Below are 17,765 nucleotides of genomic sequence, written 5' to 3'. Positions count from 1 at the left end.
AACTAAAGTTACGTGAGGAATAATTTTTAAGATTTTAAAGAGGAAGTGAAGTCTTTGTTTTTTCATAAGAAGTTCTGATAGAGTTGCATGTTAATGTGTCCATTTGTGTACATATGTAAGTATAGTTCTGTGAATAAAAAGGTGAGATTTTTAAAAAGTTGAAATATGTGTATTTTGGGGTTACATGAAGTCTTACTAAATTAGCAGAGGTTGAGCATTGGAGAGTTTTAAGCCATGTTGAAAGTAATCTGTTCTACTGTTTACTGTTACATTGCAGAGGCATGTTGAAAATTGATTTAAGGTTTACATTCATTGCTATGGGATTTAGTAGATAAGGAGTTAATTTTTCATTTATTTAATTCATTTCTTAGAAGTGTCTGTTTTGTGGAAAGTTGAAAATCTGCTGTTGCTAAATTTTGGTGCAAGAATGAATGCACTGTGTAAACAATTAAACTTCTCCTAAAAGACTTAATCTGACAGCTTTTAGACTACAGTGTGCTCAAGACTTCCATTTCTGCATGGAACTATAATGCCTGTGTGTGTCCTGGCTGTTTTGAAGTGAGTTGTCATTGCAGCGAGGGGTTTGAATGGGTTAGAGAAAAGAAGTTTTAAGCCTATCAAAGAAGTGGTACAGGCATCTCACTGGCATGCTGGGCTTTAGGTAAGAGGTGTTTATTTGAGCAAATCTAGTCAAGAGTGCATGTTTAATAGTCCACCTTTAGAACTAAGTAGCATCTTACATAAATAGAGGTCCTAACACTGGCAGAAGTGGACCCAAGGTCTTGTCTGTAGTAGGACGTTTTGTCGTTTTTGCACTACAACATAATGAAAGAGAAAACACCTCAAGAACAGGCTGGATATATTGGTGTAAAATGCTTTATACTGGTATAGCCTGTTCCTATGGCAAGCTAAATAGCTATTTAAGTGTAAAGTATCTTGGTACTGGCACAGGTACATCTAAGTTTAGGGTGCTTTTATTTCTAACTGCTGTTACTGAATTGCCAAAAAAAAAGATAGGTCTTTGCGTTATATTGGTAGGGATTTTTTCTTTTTCATAGTCTTAGTGTAGTTTTGTCAGAAATATCTTTGTTAACAGTAGTTAGCAATGCTACTCAAAAGGAGAGAAACAATGTCACAACTTCTTAAGGTAGATGCATTGAAGTATCTGTTTAAACATTATGATTGTTACTCTCTTTAGCAACTTGAGCATTTTCTCAAACTGAGAAAACATTTCCTATCTCTCTTAGGAACTGCTGTGATGGTCACTGTCAACAAGGCCTTTGTCTTTCAAGGTTTCTTCCACTGAGATTACCGTTTATCCCATCTATTTAGTAATGCATAAAGTTCTCAAATTCTTGATGACTGCTTTCTTTTCAATTAGATTATGCCAGTGTATTGTTTTCCTAAATGCAGAAGCCAGGCTGGAGTTTATCTTAAGTTATACAAGTATTTGAACGTAACGAGAGTTAAAAAAAAATAAATTCTGTCAAATAGTTCTAAACTTCACTTATAAAGAAATAAATATATTAAACTTGTGGGATAGTCTTTCCATTCCCTCAGCCTTTTACTCATATGCACTGCATGGCTTTGAAAGACCTTTTTCTGGGTTAAATTGGCTTATTTCTTCCCTGGTGGCCTCATCAATGTTGAGATAAGGGAATTGTTATTTTCCATGATTAGCATATGTAGTTCATGACAAAACATCAAAGAAATGTGAATGCCTTTCTTACAGTCACACAGCATTGCTGTTTCACTCCAAGTTTCTGATCTTTTACAGCCCTGAACAACTGATTATTCCCCATGTCTTAATTTATTTTAATTCTTCTTGAGTGAGACTTGTTTTGCATTTTGTGTTTTTATTTCAGAATGTTTGTCCCATTTTTTAGTATTATTTTAAATTCTGATCCTTTTCTCATAGAGAGACATGCCTATCTGATGTCACAGAGAGATTCATAAATACTTCTACTCTCCTGCCATCCAAGTTGTTAACAAATGTGTCAGAGCAGGCACATGACAGACCTCTAGCAGACCCACCTTGGTTTCTTCATCCTTTTGAGTGAGCTCCAAATCTTGAGGTGGAGGTGAAATATTAATTAATCCTTTCAGTACTGATAATTATCAGTTGGATTTGATGGTGATTTTCTACCCAATTAGTGATTCACTTTGTAGTGACAGCTTCTTTGGCAGGCTTGCTTAGCTGCTTAATAAATGCCGTGTGTAGGGCAGTATCAGATGTCTTAAGCATATGTTTTCTGCAGTATTAATGGCAGGAAAACTGTTTTACTCTCTACTTCTAAAACCATACTCAGAATGTCTTAAACATTTTCCAACTCTGATATAAAAATGTCAGTATTTGGTACACGTTTCTTTTATACGCTGCATCAGAGCAAGTAGATAATTAGAAGACATCTCTGTTTTATGTAGAAAAAAGAAAAGTCATCTCTCTAGCCACCATTATACTGACATGAAATTACTTCCTCAGTAACATGCTGTATCCCAGTATCACATTATTTTGTTAGTCTCAAAACCTTTTCTCCATTGTCCTTTATGCACCTGTTTAAACAGAGCCCCAGGGAACATTTGTCTTGGAAAAACAGTACAATGTTTTTTTAATTATTGTTTTCTAATTAACTGTTTCTTTACCTGCTTAAAGTTGAATGCAGTTTCTGTGTACAATTCCTACTGCCTTTGCTATTAGAATCATTGTATCCAGCTGGTTTATGAGAGATGAAAACCATCTTACAGGACTTTACAGTGATATAAATGAAAATATTCTTAGCATGTGGTCCACTAGCATAGAAATGAACAGGTTGTAGAGATAGCCAGATAAAGCCAAAAGCAGTACTTAAAGGCTAACTGATATAAAATCATTGGTAGGTCCAGCTAGTAAACTGATTAAAAAAATAATAAATAAAATAGGCAGCATAGATTTGCTTACAGCTGTTCTTAATTTAGTTGAATACCACTGAGAGTGTCTTACATGTGCACTCTGATGGAGTAGGGCTACTTCAAAGTTTGAAACACTTTTAGTGGGAAACCTCCATTAAACCTCTTTTCATGTGAATCTGGGAGATGTAAGGATGGCCTGCAAAGAGGAAAAATAGCTTTATGGCCCATTCGACAATCTTATGATATAAATAGGCAGGAAAAGAATTAGTTTACACAACATTTTTTTTCCATTTAAAAGATGCCTTTGAGGACCAGAGAACAGAAGGGTATCAGAATAGTTCTCTCCAAAAACCCACAAATTAAAGTAACATTGTTAAAGTTATAATAATTTAAGCAAATGTAGAAATTAGGTATGTAATTGAGAGGGTTTTAAAAATAAAATATTAATAACTGTCAGGTTTCAAGCATATCTACATCAGTCATACAATTTTAATTTTTCAACTTTAAAAATTTAATATCTACTCCGATCCTTCCTGATAGTAATAGTAAGCAAGAGACAAGAAATTCAGAATCTTAGACACTGTAACACAATGGAACAAAACTGTCTCTTTTAAAGAGAGACAGTATTTGACGAAGTGGGACTTTTACATTGTAAGTAAAACACGCTTGAAATAAGAAGGTGTCTATCCTGCAGAGAATGTTTATCTTATTGTGGTCAATGCTTTTTGTTTTTCATAGGGCATTGCTCAGATAAACCTGACGGATGCAGAGAGTTCTGGTGAGATGCAGCTTCACTGGTATACTGTTCAGATCTTCACTGGTTCAGAGCCCCAGAGAGCAAAGACCAAAAACCAGTGTGAAGACAGTATTCCTCAGTCTTCTGGAAATGTAACTACAGTTAAAACAGTATGGCTCTATAAGAGTGATTTGTTTATTTATTTATCAAATAAGACCTTCAGTGTGGTTGTTTGTGGTCTTATCTCAGGTGCAGGTTTTTGAGGTGTTTAATTTAACTCTTATGGTTAGAGCTGGATTTCAGAAGAATAATTAAAAGCTAGATCATGTCCAGATGGGTGCTTGAGATAGTACCCTATGTATGTTTGTATGGACATTTCCAGTCCAACTGTTAAAAATTTCTACCTCTGCACTTGAAGAGCTTGTCAAAAAGGTTTTGCAATTTCCATCCTTGGAGATTTTTCAGCCCTTGACTGGGTTCTGGACAACCTGATGTGGCTATGATGGCTTGCCTGCTTTGGACAGGACATCAGACTAGGTGACCTTCAGAGGTCTCTTCTGACTATCTTGCTGGATGATGTTCCACAGTGAGATAAAGTCTGCCCAGTTTCTATGACAAGTTGAACGCCACGTACTTTTTGATCATTAAGATTCAGGGCAGATTTTTTTTTTTGTTGTTTGTGATGTGGTTTGGGTTATTTGTTGTTGTGCTTTTTTGTTGTGTTTTTATTTGGTTTTGTTTAGGTTTTTTTGTTTTTTGGTTTGTTTGGTTTTTTTTCTGAAGGAACAGTGGCTTTGTTTTTATTCTGTTTTCTCTAAATAATATGCATTAAGTATATTTCTTTTTTTGAACAGTTTTATTTGAAGTCTAATTTACCTTTCAGGATGCAGTGACAGCCCTATTAGCTAGGACCACTGCCCAGCTAGAAGCAGTTGAGAGAGAGCTGGCAGAAGAGAGAGTGAAGCTGGAGTACACCGAGGAAGAAATCTTGGAGATGGAAAGAAAGGAAGATCAGGCAGAAGCCATATCAGAAAGGTAAAAATGGTTGCTTTAATGCCTTGTGAAACAGTTAATAATTAATACCTCATCAAAGATATTTAAACTATGGGTATAGTCTGAAATAGAGAAGGAGTACAGTAGGTCCTTATTCTGAGATCTGCTCCCTGTTAGTACTGCAAGTATAAAATTCTGTTTTGTCATGATGTGCAAACAGGAGAAAACCTTACTCGAATAGCTGGTTGAGTTTAGAGGACTTGGAATTTGGGGAGTGGGAAAACATTTTATCATATAGAAACTTTGCTAGGGAGGCAACTGTAATGGGTTTGTAATAGCCCTGTACTAATAAATAAAATTTTGTGGAGACATGGGAAAATATTAGGGTTGTGATTTCATCCCTAATAGTACTCCTAGTTTGTTACATGAGTGGTGGTGTTCTTTTTGTTGTTTTTTTTAAGTATTGTTAAAAAGACCAGAACATGTACTTAAAGAAAATTAGGGAAGGTGAATTTTTTTGCTATGAAATGTATTTACTTCTCTGTACCTGCAGAAATGCAAACAGACTGTGTTCTACCTATGAAAATTCTGTATTTTTATTGGAGAAATAATACTTTTAATTGATAAACTGACTTGGATAATGAAATACAAAAACGTGATGCATAATTGCATGAGTTTTTTTTAATACCTGCAAAATTACTGTGATGTTCTGACTTTAGGAGTTGGCAAGCAGAATCTGTTGACAGTGGATGCAGTAATTGCACCCAGACTAGTCCTCCTTATCCAGAGCCATTTTGTGGGGATTCATTAGCTGGACACATGTTTGCGACTCAAGCAGGCCAGTACAGTTCTGGAAAAATGCAGCCTCCGCCACTAAAGGTAACGAGAGAAGACACTGCAGTACAGAAACTGCCAAATGCCTCGCCCACACACTGTGTGTTACCTCTGCTCCTAGAGTTTGAGTCTGAATTGATCAGGAGAGAAAAGAATCAGAAATTACATTAACAACCCTGTATCAGCACTGCCTTCATTACAGCAGTGTTGCTGTTGAGTTGTTAGCAATGCCCCTTTAGGGCTGGGGTTTTTTGTTTGCTTGCTAGTTATTTCTAAACAGAATTTGGTTTTTATATCAAGAGGCAAACTATTTTTACTGTGGCCTTTACATAATCTGTAAATATGCACCTGTATCAATTTCTGTATTTACCTGAAATTGTAACAGAAAAGATCATGATCAACTTCCAGTGCTCTTAGAAATAAGAATTTTGAAGGAACTGTGAAGAAGGAAGTGTAATGTTTTAAGACTTGCATTACTGTTTCATTGTTACAATGACATGGAAGAATCGTGTTGAAACTGATGTATTTAAAATCTTTTTTATTCAAGATATGAGACACTAAAAATAATCCTGAACAAGCTGAAATCAGCACATTTTCATTGAAGTAGAGGAACATAAACCACTTGTGCTGACTTTTAGGGAAGATCATACCTCCTTTTGAGGAGAGAGTTCACTAAAAGTTTGGAAACTTTGCTAGATAGCCCATGTTTTCTGTCTTTCTGAATATTTTAGTGTGCTTGTATCATTGTTTGAACAGTCTTTCAGTACCTTTTTTTCCCTTCCTTCTCTTCATTTAACTTCTAGTTTTAAGGTGGTTATTTGCTTCAGTCACTGTTCTTATTGAAAAGTGACTCAGTTTTCTTCTGTTGAGGCTGGAGATCAGGTGGTAGCTTGGTTACTGCCTAGTTGCCAGTCCTGAATGCAGTCCTTGTGCTCTGCAGCTATGATTCATGTTATAACTGCATTTCATAATTGTTACTGTTGCAGTAAAGGCTTCTGAAAGGTAATCTTAAAATTCTGAATGACCTAGTTTTAAAACTTTTTAAAAAATGAGGTAATTCATGCTCTGTTCTCAGTGCTCATTCAGATTTGAATCTAGCTAGCAGAGCAAATTGTTTACTTTTGATATTGTTGAAATGTCTGATTGTTTTGGCTACGAGAGAAAAAATAAGGAAAAAATAAAAAAATTTCCTTCATTGAAATTTAGGTGGATAAGGAAACTAACACCGAGGATCTGTTTCCTGAAGAAGTTGCTATTATTCCAAAAGAGAGAACCAGCCGCAGGCCACGGGGTTCTGCTTTTGTTCGAAGCAGCACCATTGTTCGTTCCCAGACCTTCTCGCCTGGAGCACGAAGTCAATATGTTTGCAGAGTGAGTAAGGCTTAAAGAGAAGGAGGGGGGGGAGGGGCCTCCATGCAAATATAATATATGTTTTTGATAATTTCTTTTTAAGGCTATGTTGCATTTATAAGAAACTTATGCTACTTTTTAATAGTAATGAATAATCTTTCATCGAATTTAAACATAGCAGTGGGGAAGAGTTTCCCTGACTCTTTTTAAGAGTTTAAACCTGGATGGATTTAATTTGAAATTTAAGAATCTATGATAAATTAGATATTAAGCTCTATCCCTTTGCAATCTCAGATGTTAGGCTAGGGTGATTGGCTTTACAGAGGTTCAGTGCTGTCTGATGAGGCATATAAACAGTTAGCTTAGAAGCCATGTTTAACTTTCACATCTATAAAAATTTGGAAAAGGGCACTGAATGCTTAATCTTATGGTTATTGCATAAATATTCTTACGACTCTATTGCTGTCATGAGTACCAGTCATAGGGTGCCTGTTACAGCAGTGGAACGTAGGATTCCTGAGTGCACTGGGGCAGGTAATTGAAGATCAACTCACGTTAGTTGATTGCTGTGTTCAGTGGTGAAAGGCTTATGAGCAGTTGGCTCATGGTTTCGTAGATTGATATGTGGGTATTGGTTTTGCAACATTGATGGAATACACATAGCTTTGATCACACTCTTTCATAAGTTTCTGAGAGCTTGAGTTTGAAAATGCAGTAATGATTTTTAAATTTTGTGCTTTGTCCTAAACCAAGGAAATTCTGTTTTTTGTTCTTTCTTACATTGTGCACAGTGCACACAAACTCTCAAATTTTTCAATTTGATTTCTGAATTACATATCTGTTTGTAATAGAGAAAATGTGAGTAAAAGACCCTTGCACACCAGATAACAGATAGCACCAAAAGGAAAAGATCATTGAACACCGTCACTTAACCTGCATTTACTTAAAATCAGATGGGAGGTAAAAGTGGGAGATTGTATTCTTTGTGTCCATGACAGTAAATGCTTTAGGATTAAATATTATTGCTTCTAAATCCCCCCTCCACGTTTTTTTAGGTTCTTTTGTCTTGGATATATAGTAGAATGGTTGGTGGAGCTTATCTGTATAACACTGATGATTTTAAGTTTTCTTGAATTATTGTAACTATACCATATAAGCACTATTATATATACATTTTTATAAATAACTAAAGCTGAAAAAAATCAGTTGCTTAAAACAAGACAGTTTCAGTGTATTTTAAAAAATAAGAGTTAACCAAAAAAAGGAAAAGTAATACAGATTTCTTAATGAAGATGACCTTGTAAGCAACTTATATTTTCACTGTCTTTTTTAATCAGCTGTATCGCAGTGACAGTGACAGTTCAACCCTGCCCAGGAAGTCCCCTTTTGTCCGGAATACGTTGGAGAGGCGCACTCTGCGGTATAAGCAGGTAATAAACCTAGGAAGCTGATTTTTACTTTTCACTAGGTTACTAGAACACTGGTACTTATTACACTTCAGCTTTAGATGTCTGCAGGTGCATTCTGGTCCTTTTTAGGAAGTGTAGAAAGCTTCTGCAATGTAATTGGAGGAGTGGGGCATGTTTTGTGTTTGTTTTGGGCTTTTTAAGCTAAAGGGTAGACCTGGAGATGTTTAATACAGTTGTGAACAATTATTAAGGAGGGAAAAAAGTGTGGCAGACAAAAATTAGTTTAATGGGGACTGAATTTGTATTGATTTAGATGTAAAGTTTGATAAATCTTTACAATCTAGTTTATGATGCAGGGTGCGGGCCCAGAGAAGTGTATGTGAATATGGCAGTAAAATATTCATCTCCCCTCCCATGCAGCCTAACAAATTTGAGACCCAAGTATTCAGGAATTAAGAGGTTAAGCTCTTCTTTTGCCCCTGTGCCACTCGTCATGCTGTGGAACAAGTGGGCAGAGAAAGGCAGGAATCTTGCTCAGTGCAGTATTTTCTGACATCGTGACTTCATTATGAATTTTTCATATTACATCCCTTTTATTATCATCATAACATGGAATTTTAGTCCATAAACTTCAATTAGTTAAATATTTATAAGTCAAAAGGAAACTGTAAAAGGAGGTAGTAGAAAAATTCAAAAGTAGACTGTTAAAGGAGGTAGTTGAAAGCATTAATTGAAAAAGTTTATGTATGATACAGAAAACCCCTACAACTAGCTAGCCTTTCACTGAGGGATATAAATAATATCCAAAACTTCATATGAAAAAGACTTTGTGTGTGAAATAAGTATAGAAAATGTATGGTCTGTATAGCTAAAGCAACACCAGTAAACCATGTTGAGAGTAATAAATTGTGCATTTTATTTGAATCCTAATAACTCAGCAGTCCTGCAGATCATCTTTGGCTGAGCTTATGGCAAGGACATCCTTAGACCTGGAGCTGGATCTCCAGGCATCCAGAACTAGACAGAGACAGCTGAACGAGGAGATATGTGTTTTAAGAGAGTTGAGACAGCGTCTGGAAGATGCCCAGCTCAGAGGGCAGACAGATCTACCCCACTGGGTCCTTCGGGATGAGCGATTCCGAAACTTGTTGAAGGAAGCAGAAAGGCAGGTATGGTAACATGATGTAAGCACTCAATGTGTTCAGAAACTTCTGATTTCAAAGTGTCTTGATTGTGACAAGATGTCTATAGAGCTGTTTTTTACAGAATTACAAACAGTGAGTTTCTTCCCTTGAAGTTTGCACAATAAAAACTATTGCACTGATTGTTACCAAACTCTGTATTCATTTGAGGACAGGTTTTTAGAGAATGGCGCAATTTGCCAGTGGCACTTTTGGTTTTGTTTTGGGTTTTATTTATTTATTGTTGTTATTCATTTGTTTTGGTTTAGGTATTTGTTATTGGAACTTTAATAATTGTCTTTCTTTTGATCTTTGAAAGAAATTTTGCTTATTTGATATTTTTTTTTACGAGTATTTGGAATGTCCCTAAGTATGTGATTTTTTTTTTTTCCTGTTCTTGGAGAAAGAAGTTGTAGATAAAGGTGACAAAACTGCACAACAAATAAGATTGTCATTGGATTATCTGAGACAAAGACTAAATTTATTGTAAGATCTTGTTTGAGAGTTCTGTGTGCAGTAAATTTTGTTAATTTAATACATATCTGTCTGAAGAGCATTAAGAAATGAAGCACCTCAGTCTTTTGCATTTATAATTCTTAGACGATCTGCTGTTTCAGACAATGTACTTGTGTGGTTTCACTGTGGTGAGTGGGGAAAAATCCGTTACTTTAATGTGGGTATTCTTGTCTTTTATATATTTACATGTCCCATTTTAAGCATTATGTTTCTTGTTTTCAGACCAGACAGACCAAATTTGAACATCACCAAGAGCAAGCAGCTGAAAAAATGCTAAAGAAAGCATCAAAAGAAATATACCAGTTGCGTGGGCAAAATCAGAAGGAGCCTATTCAGGTGCAGACTTTTAGGTAAGTGGTAATGCATACTGAAATAGCATAGGAACAGTTCATTAGAGAGATTAAAGCTTTCTGAAACATTTAGCTTAAATTCTGTGTGTCTTGTGATAGCCAGTCTTGTATCTGGATTTGCACAGAAGTTCCTTTTGAATTCTTTGTACTGCAAAGAGCCAAAGCTAAGGTAAAATTGCAGCGTTACAATTCTAATACACATAAAATTAAAAAATAAAAAAAAAAGCTTCAAATGTAAACAAAGCTTAGATGATTCTTCCAACTTAGTCTAGTCGCTATTAAGTTCAAATGATTTGTCAGTTCTTCAATACAAGCCTTTGCACATAGCCTTTTTAATGTAATACATATATGTCATTGGTAACACACTTTGCCTAAAAATTACCCAGTAATATTCCAGCTTTATCTCAAGAAACCTTTTTTCTTTGGACTCTGTTTTCAGTGTTGCAATTTTTTTTGTTCTCACTTCTTTTTGTAGACATTATTGCAAAATGTACAAGGGTGTATTTTGCTTGGCAGGACTTGACCTGCGAAGCCTTTTTACAGTCAGCTATGACTGGTGTTCAGTGAGTTGTATAAAGCTTCCACCTAGATTTTAAAAAAACAGTGATTGTGTTCAACAGAATGTTGTCAAAAGTATACGGTGAGGTTTAGTATTTTTTTAAGTTTGTTGTACTCAAATAAACCACCAGTTCAGTACATAAGTAACAAATACTAACCACTAACCGGAGTAAAGAAATCATGTTCTTGCGAGGAGGAGGGGAAACATAGTTTGATTTATTTCCTTTTTCTCTTGTTTTGATCACAGAGAGAAGATAGCTTTTTTTACAAGACCAAGGATTAACATACCTCCTCTGCCAGCTGATGATGTATGACCTGTTGCATTGTAAACATGAAGTATTTATCGCTTTTATTTTAATGAAGTTCCTAGATTAGCCAAGTTTCTTTAAAAAAAAATTGTGCAAAAGCTAATATACACGTTTTGTAAAAAATAAAAAAAAGTAAAAAAAATTAAACATAAACAAAAACATATATATAAATATATATACATATATATTTTATAATAGCGACTGCAACAAGGCTTGGTTTTTCCTTGTTGTGAAACTGACATCTCTGAAGACAACTTATTTTATAAAAGATCGACTATCCTGTTAAGAGCGTGTACAGTTTTTATGCTGTTTTATTTGACTTAAAAGGCTGGAAGACAGAAACAAAGTGAGTTCAGGCAAATTCACTGTAGTGTAATTTATTTATAGTGCCTTTTTTCCTTGAAGGAAAATACCTACTTTAAGATGTATTTTAAGACTGAAATTTTGTTCCTCAGTATTTGTCATACAGTAGAATGGAATCATTGAGCTGGTTTTGTTTCTGATACCTGAAATGAAAATACTATGTTCTAAAATTGTCACTTTTTTCAGCTTTATTATCTGTAGCTTATTATGTACATTGTATTCTTTAGCACTGTCTGTGTTATAGCAAAATATTATCACCTGCAGTGTGTTTAACACTGATTAGAAGTGATGTTAAACATTGCAGAATTCATTTGCATGTTCTTACTGTGCACTAATAGATTGTTTTCATTTCAGTTGTGTCTAAAGTATCTTTATATTCTTAACTAGATCCTCAGTATAAACGGGGGAAGGAAAAGGGTGACAGGTCTTTGCATTTTAATAAAAAGGGACTTAAAAGAGCAGTGTGAGCGAGCTGTATGGAAAGACTGCTAATGGAATATTACAGTAATTTCTAGAGTTTTAAAGATTCTGATCTGATTCAGGAAAGCATGTGTGTTCTGACTTGGGGAAGCAGCTGCTTTAAGTAAGGATGCTTAAACACATGTTCATCCTAAAGGATGTGCTTTGCGGTTACTGCATGCGAGTTCTGTTGAACAGTGAAACTTTCCAGAAGGAAGGTGTATAATTCTGGAAGGTACAGCTCACTTGATTGCTAGCTGAACCAGCTAAAATCTGGTTAGAAATAATTTTACTTGTGATCATTCATTTTAATGAAAGACTGTCACCCTAAATTCCCGAGAATGCCAGTTTTGTGTCCTTGCATCCTGCAAGTATGTAAAAATACTTCTTTACTAAGCTACTATAATAGAGTTTCTCATATTTTTCTAATTTTACATTACCTACAAAGAGAGGTGCCCAACACAAGACTGATTTTGCAAATTGCTGGAATCTCCTAGAAGGAAGATAGTGTTGTCTTTTAATTAAATATCAGATTGGTTCCAGATTTTTATGTCAGGAAATCCAAACAACAGCCAACACCTAAACAACACCTATCAGAATATTTTCAAATATTTTGTGAGTAAGTTCTCTTTGTGAATTTCAAGAGCTTAGACTTACCTTGTCAAAGGTCAGGAAAACCTGGAAGTGTAATTGATTTACTTTTACTTATCCATGCTGAGGCAAAAAGTAATGGGAAAAAAAGACTGTATTCCTAAATCATTAATTAATGAGGTTGATTAGCACAGACATTTAATCTTAAGGTAGTATTCCCTGTTTCCTAATGTGGCCTATAATCATTACAGGCATCAAGTGTTGCGATCATATATATGTGAAATTAAAGTATATTTAGCATTTGTCATGCTAAATCATTTATCATCCTGAAGCCTGTTTTTGCCACTAAGTTTTGGTGGGTGTATATTGGGTTCCTTGGGCACAACTAGACGTATTCTGAAACTATGCAGATAAAAACCAAATCGTGTAAGAAATTTGCAGTGTTTGTGTAAAAGTCTAGGGACAGCAAGCTTTTCAGTGCTCATTACTTGAAAAGACCAGTTAGTCAGAATTTCGCTTCTCATTTTCAACTGAGGCCATCACATAGCAGCATTTATCCAAATTTACCATGCAGTGACACCAGAAGTACTTGCTGTGCCCTAAGAACAGACAACACCATGTTCCTATGAGGCTGGTCAGGTACTGGAAGGGGTTGCCCATAGAGGCAGAGCACTCTGTCCCATAGGGTGGATGAAGACTTGAGTGGACATAGTCTGGAGATGCCGGGTTGCATTAGGTCTGCTTTGAGCAGGGGTTGGGGTGGGGACCTTTTTTCTACAGTAAATTCTTCTGTGACTGTATAACAAAGGAGCAATGTCTGGTGGCCTCTCTGCGAGGGGGTTCAGTTGGTGTTTTTAGGTTGTGACTGCTGTGAGATGTCATTGTGGGTCTGTGATTCTGACTGCTGTAATGAGTTCTGTCTTGATGTGGTAATGAGCTATCATATTCAGTATTCATCTCTCTTGTTTTTGTCACAGTTCTGTATGATTGTGTCATTTTTGTATTATTTGAAAGTATTTCTTCTACAAAATAAAATAATTTGCCATAAACAGAAATAGAGTTTTGTTATATATCAAAGACATTTTTTGAATGTTTTATATTTGCTATGTTTCTGGTACTTTCATTAAAAAATTGTATTTTGAATAATAGTCATTTAAGTGAATGTAATGAATTTTCAAATAAAAATAAGAGAAGAAATCTGAGAAACTGGAGATCCTAGAGAGGTTATACGGAAGACCTGAAAGGGATGCAGAGTGTAAGGAATGGCAGGTATGTTCTTCCAAGAGCTTATCAGTCATGATAAGAGGACAACTGTATCAGCGTCTCATAGTTGAATATTCCCAGAATTCTTGGGTAACTCCACTTAAAACACATTGAATTGCCTTTTTTCATAGCAAACATTTGTACTTTGTAGGTTTGTATTGAAAACAAGTTGACATTATTAGTTCTGTAATTATGACTAATTCCAAGGTGGAAACCACTCAAAAGAATACTGGATAACTTTTTTAGGCAGGAGTTCATTGCTGCTTTCACAAAGGAAACGTTAAACCTGCATAAGTACAGAAAGGCCATTTCTCAGTTTCCCTCTGCAACCCTAAGCTGCAAGAGCACAGGCAAAATCGTGGACATGTCACAGGCATGGACATGTGACCCCTGTCTCCGTCCAGTATTTGCAAGGCGCAAAGGGTATGACAGAGTTTAGGTTATTTTTAAACAGTCTGCTAGAAATAGTCATTTGGAATACCAACTGTCTCTGTCTCACTGCCATCAGGATCAACAACAAAAGCTATAATGGGATTTTCTGTGATGAGAATGAAGTATTGTTGGTATTTCTTGCTGCAGTTCTTGTAAGCACTTTGCAAGACTTAAAGGTAAGTACAGAATAAAAAGATTTATTTTTTAGGAATTGGATGAACTATGTATTTTGTTTTCAGTGGATGTAAAACTGAGGTTTGAATTTTAGGGAAGAGGACCATTCACAGCTTGTTTTGACTCTAATCTCCTATATAACTATAGAGTTCCACATCTTTGAGAGGAAGAAGCATTTACAGAGAGACTTGAGAAACAGCAGGCTAGCAAAAGCAAGAACTGTCTTTTCTAAAACATCATGTGAAGTGTATTTTCTTTATCCTGATATCACACAATTGACTGAGTACCACTGGAAGAAAATACCAAGGAGTAAAGTTGATTTAGTTTTGGAATTTGTATATGTCTGTTATATCATTTGCTTGCACTCTGGAAAATCACCATATTCTTGGGTTTAAAAGCTTTTTAGGAGCTGGTTCTGGTTTCTTCTGATTCTGAAAAATTCCTTTAAAATTGAGCATGCGTTATCTAGGTTATAGAATTACATTTTCTATAGAAAATTAGGTATTCTGTCCCTTGTTTGCAGTTTGACCATCCAGCTAAAAATGTACTTTCAGTAGGAGACTTAATAAGTTCAGCTGTGGTAATAGACAAGGAAAAAACAGGAAATGAATTTAGGAAAGTCTGTCCAGAAGAAAAATTGGGAGATTGAGAGCTTTGCGCTCTTTTGGTAAGTGCACAAAATTACTATTCTGTGTCTAGGGCACAGTGTTTCTGTTAAAGTGTGTGTCTTTGGCATAGAAGTTCCCAGGTGTAGATGTTTGACAAATGCCGCTTGCTGTTTTCCATATTTCCCTCTCATAAACTGATTAAAGAAAATTGCAGTTACGTATCAAGAAAATGATTTTCAAGTGCTCAGTGTTAAACCTCCTCCACAGAATTCAATTGGCTTATTAGTACTGATTTTAATGGGCACAAAGAACAGACTCTATCACTTTTCCACTTTTCACTGACATGGTTATGAAGGCCTGGGGCTGTTACTGATCTATGAGTGGTAGAGGACTATGATCTGCAGTGCTGTGTGTGAAGGGCATAATCAAATCTCTTCTCTAAAGGCATGCTCCTTGCTCCAGAAAGGTGTGGGAACTTCATATGTAGCAAGCTAATTGTTCACATTTCACAATAAAATCCAGCATGTGGCTTCTGCTTTGGAAGTCCCAGTCAGAAGTAAGGAGTACAAGAACTTACTTCAGCTCACAGACAAGAGTTGAAAAGAGTCATGTGGCCATTCACAACAAAAAAGGTTTTGTACAACCAATATCAGCTGGCTTGCTTTGCTGGCTGGGCTGCTTGCACGACACATCCATAAATTACTGCTCAAACACACTGGGACAAAAAGGTCTTCCAGAACTGCATTCCTTCACCTTTGAAGTGAGTTGAAGTCACGTGTGCACCCTCAGTCACCTGTGGATATTTTCATGGGTCCTTGTGCAAGACCTCCTTCTACCTGGCTGTTGCATCTGCTTGGAAACACAAAGCATGAGCCTGGATCCCCCTAAGGGTAAAACCAGTCTGTGCAATATTCCAATACAGGCGAGTGGCCTGAAATAGAACGCACTGCACGTGTATAAACACATACGTGGGCTTCACAAAAACAGTTACAACCTCTGTCTTGCAGAATATAATCCTAGTGGCTTGTACAAAATTTGTGCAAATCAGAACTTTGGAGATTCTTATCTTGTAGAAATCAAATACATTGTTGAGTATGATAAAATTCTCAAACACCCCACTTACACCTCAAAAAAAACCCCCAAACAACCAAAACCCACAAACCAAAAATACAGTTCTGAGGTGTAATACTCTGTTAACTAAAAAGTGATAGGCTAATTGTTGTGGGGAGGTTTTTTATATATTTTAGAATGTTGTAGCTTTTAAATATTTGGGAAAGCTTAAGGAGACATTTTGAAAAGGAAAAGTAGGCTGGCATATAGGAGAGGATGTTTCAACCAATGACTGTTGCATTGAAGAAAAGGCAGAAGGCTGCAAGTGGAGGGATGAATGGATGGTGGGGAGAATGAAGAAGTGAAGGTAACAGGGAACCTTTGAGGGAAGTTTGCAAAGTATGAATATGATACAGAAGATGGAGGGAAGTCAGTCTGGATAAGCTTGACATGGAGTGTAGGGAGAAGGAAGAACGCAAGAGATGGTGAAATTGTGGTTTGTCTCATTTCCAAGCTGCTGTGATCACATATTTCATAGAGCAGCAACCTGGGTGTTGCTGCAGAGTCAAAAGGAATTCTTGTTGGCTTGCACGCAGCATACTCACCGTGCTTTTTCCTCGTGAAAATGTGAATGTTTTTGCTGTTAAAAAAAAAAAAAAAAAAAAAAGCACAGAACAATTAGCTCAGGCTAGGGAGGGGAAAAAAGCAGCACACGTTCTAATGGTGACTGAATAGGTAGGGCAGGGTAAAGAGGCTTGCAGTTTAATCCTGCAGGATTGCAAGCTGGTCCGTCTCCCCCTGATCAGATATCCTATAGACGGAGGATGCAGTCACATGATTGTTACTGCTTCCTCCCCATGACATCACTGCTGTTGCAGCCATACCACCCCAGAAAGGATGCTATTAAAATCTTTGGGATTGGGCTAAATGATGTTGCATTGCAGGTAAGCAACATAATTCTTCGGAAAAATGATTTGCTGGTTGCTCTCGTGCTAGTGTCCTAGAGCTCCAGCTCTGTCGGGCAGAGTTTCTGCTGGAAAATAAAGCGGCACAGTTTCTCTGCAGGCAGAGGGTTTGCAGGTGCAGAGGCTGCCTGCTGGCTCTGTGCTGATCTCCCGGCTAACATCTCCAGTAGAAATGCTGCCAGATGGAGCTTTATAGCTGAAGAAGGCCCTTTGTTCCCTGTATTTTCTGATGGCTCCTTCGGGTGTCTGCAGAATTCTGTATTTACGTGAGCAGCCATCGTTCAGTCTTGTAAAGAGAGAGCAGCAATAGTGTTTTCTTCATTCCCTGCTTTTTCTTTTTTTCCCTGGATGCCTAAAGGAAGTTGTTGTTTTTGTACAAATGGATGTATCTAAGCTTAAAAAGGAATGAGGATTAACTTGCTTGAGGGGCTAAGAGGTGTATTTGGGGAAAGAGGCTTTTCCTTTATTGTTAATTTTTGCTGACGTGGTTTCAGAGTACCTAGTCTGGCAGGTTTCCTGCATAATTTGCTGTACTGTAAGGTAGGTTTTTCCTTGTTGTCCAATAAAAACATGAGAAATCCTTTCCCAAAAGGAACACAGGAGATGACAAGCGGATTTTTACTTCTTTGCAAAATGCCAATCACCAAATGGCTGAAAAATCCATGCTACACTGTGTTTTTGGAATTTATATTTGTGGAAGCAAAGTCCAGGGTCTGTTTTCCTGCTGTGGATGTTT

At 36.5% G+C, this 17,765-nt stretch overlaps 2 protein-coding genes across 6 annotated transcripts in view; both read left to right on the top strand.

The window, feature by feature from the left end:
• Positions 1-13,592, top strand: part of WWC3 (WWC family member 3) — a 96,948-nt gene extending 83,356 nt beyond the window's left edge. For 2 of the 4 annotated variants that reach the window (XM_027639127.1, XM_027639117.1), the window contains 8 exons: positions 3,628-3,795; positions 4,509-4,660; positions 5,338-5,497; positions 6,659-6,823; positions 8,140-8,232; positions 9,150-9,380; positions 10,131-10,258; positions 11,064-13,592. In XM_027639127.1, coding sequence (XP_027494928.1) covers positions 3,628-3,795; positions 4,509-4,660; positions 5,338-5,497; positions 6,659-6,823; positions 8,140-8,232; positions 9,150-9,380; positions 10,131-10,258; positions 11,064-11,130 — 1,164 coding nt within the window. In that variant the 3' untranslated portion in view covers positions 11,131-13,592. The remainder of the gene's footprint in view (positions 1-3,627; positions 3,796-4,508; positions 4,661-5,337; positions 5,498-6,658; positions 6,824-8,139; positions 8,233-9,149; positions 9,381-10,130; positions 10,259-11,063) is intronic. The other 2 variants (XM_027639134.1, XM_027639108.1) reach the window with 2 other exon arrangements.
• A 3,314-nt stretch (positions 13,593-16,906) lies between these two features.
• Positions 16,907-17,765, top strand: part of CLCN4 (chloride voltage-gated channel 4) — a 40,778-nt gene continuing 39,919 nt past the window's right edge. The window contains exon 1 of one of the 2 annotated variants that reach the window (XM_027639083.1): positions 16,907-17,008. The gene's annotated coding sequence lies outside the window, so the exon portion shown is untranslated. The remainder of the gene's footprint in view (positions 17,009-17,765) is intronic. The other variant, XM_027639074.1, reaches the window with a different exon arrangement.

The sequence above is a fragment of the Corapipo altera genome, unplaced genomic scaffold, assembly GCF_003945725.1.
Source record: "Corapipo altera isolate COAL_440 unplaced genomic scaffold, ASM394572v1 0, whole genome shotgun sequence".
Classification (NCBI taxonomy): domain Eukaryota; kingdom Metazoa; phylum Chordata; class Aves; order Passeriformes; family Pipridae; genus Corapipo; species Corapipo altera.
Note: the sequence above shows the minus strand (reverse complement) of the source record. Positions and strands in the feature narration are given on the sequence as shown.